The sequence below is a fragment of the Triticum urartu genome, chromosome 3 (assembly GCF_003073215.2).
Source record: "Triticum urartu cultivar G1812 chromosome 3, Tu2.1, whole genome shotgun sequence".
NCBI lineage: Eukaryota > Viridiplantae > Streptophyta > Magnoliopsida > Poales > Poaceae > Triticum > Triticum urartu.
Genome location: NC_053024.1, coordinates 417,407,618 through 417,411,989, shown reverse-complemented (window position 1 = coordinate 417,411,989; position 4,372 = coordinate 417,407,618). Strand labels below are relative to the sequence as shown.

At 45.8% G+C, this 4,372-nt stretch overlaps 1 protein-coding gene across 1 annotated transcript; it reads right to left on the bottom strand.

Moving 5' to 3' along the window:
• Positions 1-844: 844 nt before the first annotated feature.
• Positions 845-3,690, bottom strand: LOC125546848 (WAS/WASL-interacting protein family member 1-like). The gene is made up of 5 exons (XM_048710963.1): positions 2,705-3,690; positions 2,519-2,572; positions 1,401-2,330; positions 1,233-1,296; positions 845-1,116 (listed from the first exon to the last, which is right to left on the bottom strand). The coding sequence occupies exons 1-3, from the start codon at positions 3,688-3,690 to the stop codon at positions 2,321-2,323; spliced, it is 1,050 nt and encodes a 349-aa protein (XP_048566920.1). The 3' UTR covers positions 845-1,116; positions 1,233-1,296; positions 1,401-2,320.
• Between the last annotated feature and the right edge of the window lie 682 nt (positions 3,691-4,372).

Sequence of the window (4,372 nt, the reverse complement as noted above, 5' to 3'; positions counted from 1 at the left end):
CAACTAGGAAAAGAATAATGAACTGAACAGAATAATAAACAGATACACAAGCATCTAGGAGTCGATCCTGAAGCATGAGGGCATGGATAACAGTAGCAACACTAACGTAAGCAGTAAATTGAATACCAAACATTATTATACAAGTGCTGAGGCATTAGTATAATGAACAGAATAATAAATAGATCCTGAAGCATTAGTATACTGTTGCTGAGGCCAGAACCAAACAAATGCTGCTGAGGCAACACTAACGTAAGCAGCAAAGTAGATCTGCCCACTATCATACAATACTATCATACAATGCAATGGCAACACTAACGTAAGCAGCAAAGCAGCAAAGTAGATCTGCCCACTATCCGCCTAAGCAAACATAGAAAGTACAATGCTTGAGATACATGTATGCACCAAGAAAAACAGTCTATGCGAACAATAACTCTGGGAGTAAAAAGAACATAAATAATACAACAATCTCTGAACACCTAGGTAGTAACTAGAATGGTTGCTTGTTGTTCATGAGTGTCAACCATCAGCATGCGTGTACATCAAAAAGAAAACAATAGGATTCATCTTGCCCATATACAACAACCAGCAAACATCTAACATCATTACATTACCGCAAAAGAAAAGTCCCAGAATTACCAAAAGGTTGCATTCTAACAAAATTGACAACAAATTCCATGTACATAAATAGTATGACTAACACTAACCAGTATGTGTTAATGGAGTGACAAAAAATTTCTCACTAGCTAGGAGTTATTGGTATATAGTGTGGTATATAGTGTTCTGACATGTGCAACTCTAACTAAACTGATCATAGAAGTAGAAAGACCTACAAGAACAAGTTCAATTAGAATCCAGGCATGTAAAATTTTAAGCGCCATCGTAACAGATCTACAAAAACAAACCATGATCATCATGCATCAGGATTTATAGTTCTAGCAAAACAACAAAGAGAAAAAAAGATAAATGCTGGGAGTACATCAAAAGTCCCAGAAATTCACATCTCCTAAGGAGCAGAAGCAGGGATAAGAGAGCATGCATGCATGCCTAGATCCTGAATCCTTGCTTCTTCCAACTTCGACCTAGAGCTCACGTCGAAACATGAATGAAGGCAATCATCTGCATGTTGTAAAATTAAATGGTTATGAACTCAGCAGTACATACCAAAACACCACATTAAACTTGTACATCAGTACATACCAAAATACAACATTAACTTGTTCAGGAGTGCATACCAAAATACTACAGTAAACTTGTACAGCAATACTACCGAAATACTCTGCATTAATACAGTGGAACCTGCACAATTTCCACCATATATATGAATGGGTTAGAAAGAAAACTAGAGTGAACTACCCAGCCTCATACATATATACATACATACAGGAGCAAAGTTTGATTACACTAGAAGGTAGCTGGAGTGGTGGTGGACGAAATGAAAATCGACGGCCACGGCTCAGCGAGGAGAGCAGCTCAACATTGAAGTTTCGCAAAACAGGAAATTCATTAATTTGAGAGTGGGTTTTAGTAGCTCAAGCTTAGTTAAGTTAAGCACTTAGTACTAAACAGCAGCAACACTTGAACCGTAACATGTCCAGAAAGGAAACAAAACATGAGACAAGTATTGATAGCAAGTCCACAAAGGACATCCAATGGTTTCAGCCACATCCTAATATTTGACAGTATCAGTAGATGTTGTAATAGAAAATTTTATTACAATATGTCTTCCTCCATGAATATTTTGACAGTATCAGTAGATGTTGTAATTTGGTTGCAGTATTTCATTACTAAACATTAGGTATTCTACTGAGCAAGGTCAAAGCATAAGTATTCTAGAGAAAAGGCACAAATATTTGTTCTTGTCTACTCCCTATGTAAAGAAATATAAGAGTGTTTAGATCACTATTTTAGTAATCTAAACGCTCTTTTATTTCTCTATGGAGGGAGTAATATTCTTCTAGGGAACGCGAGAACTGATCCCGTGCATCTTTTTAGCGTCAGGCTTCTTTCACAACAATTATGAACACTTGTTCATTTTCAAGCATCTACTGGATTAATTCACAAAGGCAGACCACAATCAGACTGAGAACAAACCAAAAACATGTGAGGAGCCGAGCTACAGATATAACAGAGCTGATGGTTCACTTCATTGTCACACGCTAACTGCTGACTATGACATGCAAATATATAGTATCATGTTTGCAGAGGCATTTACTGCTATGCAAGGGAGCAAATCCAACATGTAGAGAAGGGACTCGATCTGGTTGTCCCAGCAGGTTCCATTCCTCACCAGCTCCCATTCCCATTGCTGTACATCATACGTCTAGCTCCCCCTGGTACAGGTTCAGAAATCAGATGGTTCTTTGGTCAGCTACCATGGAGAAATGTAAAAAAATTCAGTAAACATACTAGTGCTCTGCACAGTGTTGCTCCATAGCTCAACTGAACTTCAGAAACAGTAAGACAAAGAAAATACAGTTCGTGACTTGAGAGGCCAGGATTCAGGGTAAAAATGACTCACCCAAGAGACCAGAGTCTCATCGTCCTCGTCAGGCTCGTCGGACAGGACCGGTCTCTTACCGGTGATGATCACCAGAAGCACGAGGCCAAAGGAGAAGACGTCGGACCAGTTATGCAGTGCAACAGTGCATCGTCAGTCAGTCATACAAGTTCACATCAAAATCAATAGAGACATCCAGCGACTTACAGTCCTCGTGCAGGTATGTCAGGCCCTTGGCTCTCGGTCCACCAGCGTCGGCCACCTGCGCTCCTAGTCCACCAGCGTCGGCCCGTCGCCACCGTGGTGCAGCCAATCTCCATCTCGTCGATCGACGCAGGTGATGCTAAAGTTGCCCTCCATCTTGCCGATCTCCCGGTCCTTGCGGTCCTCGACCTCCTGGGGCTCGGGGATGAGGTCAACGTAGCTCGTCTCCGAGGTGTAGCAGAGGATGTGGCTGATGGAGGTGCGCCAGAAGGCGTGTCCCGTGCACCAACGCTAGACTGGGCGACGTAGTAGAAGCCCGTGGCGCAGCCGCGGAGGCAGATGAGGCCGCGCGACGAGGCGCGAATCCAGCTCGATGACGGTGTGGATCCGGAAGACCCGCTGTGGCGGTGGCGGATCTGGCCGCCGCCGGACCTTCTCTGACTCGAGGGAGGAAGGCGTGGTCGTGGGAGGGAGGGAGGAAGGTGCTGGATCGAATCGAGGCACGCCCGCGCCGGCACGCACGCACGCCGAATCGAGACTAGTGGATATGGGGGATGAAGGCGAGGGGAGGGGGATGGCGGAGACGAGGTCGGCGGTGGGTGGGGGCGGCGGTGGTGGGTGAGGATGGCGGTGGTGGGAATCACGGTCGCGACAAGGGAGGGGAAGGCGAGGAGCGAGGCGATTAGGAGCTGCGGGAGCAGGTGGTCGTTGACGAAGGCGAGGAGGAGCGGCGGGAGCAGGTGGTCGTCGACGAAGGCGAGGAGGAGCGGCTTGAGGTCGCGGCGGGGTCGGCCGCCGTAGGCGGCGGCGGTCCAATCGGGTGGAGGGGAGAGGGGGAGAGGGGGAGGAGTGGTGTGCGGGGGAGAGGAGGAGAGGGGGAGGAGTGGTGTGTGGTGGGTGAGTGGTGTGCGGGGGAGAGGGTGGCATTCGGCAACTGACAGGTGGGCCCGCAAGGAATTAGGCCCACATGTCAGCGCCCTCAACGGCATGTGGTGTTCATGAGGGAAGCTGCTTCCGGGTAGGTGTGGGCGGGGGAGAGGGTGAGGGGTGTGGGCCGTTGGATCTGGTAGTATCCGACGGTCTCTAATGCTTGATCCGCGTGACATACCCATAGACCAATCAGAACGAAGTGCACGCTTTGATGACGTTATGATCATCTAAAATGGTCGTAATTGATTAACAATGGGCGCTACCAACGCAGCACCACGGCGCCCGGCGAAGCTCCATTGCAGCGCGAGCTCCAATGCAGGTAAGTTTCATTCTCTTTTTATGACAATGTTTGTTAAGTTTCCAAATGATTAGTAGTGCTATAAATCATTTTCCATTTTCCGAGTGCCCAAAATGAGCTTTTTTGTGAAGGACCTCCCAAATTTCCGTCGATTCAGCTGGAAGCGGGTCAAATTTGAACTGCAGCTGCCTGATAGTTTGCTATTTATTTTTTCCAAAAATCATTTCTAGTTACATAAGTACCTATTTAATCAGAGAAATATCAAAAAAAATCCCAAGATTCAACCACTAGCTAGGAATGGTCATTCTCGCCGTTTTGACCGCATTTTGAAACTTGCATAAAAAATTCAAAAAAAATCAAAAAAATTGGGAAACCTTCGCATTGTGTCATTATTTGTGGCCAAGTTCCCAGGAAAAATAACAAACTTGTAATATGGCAATTAT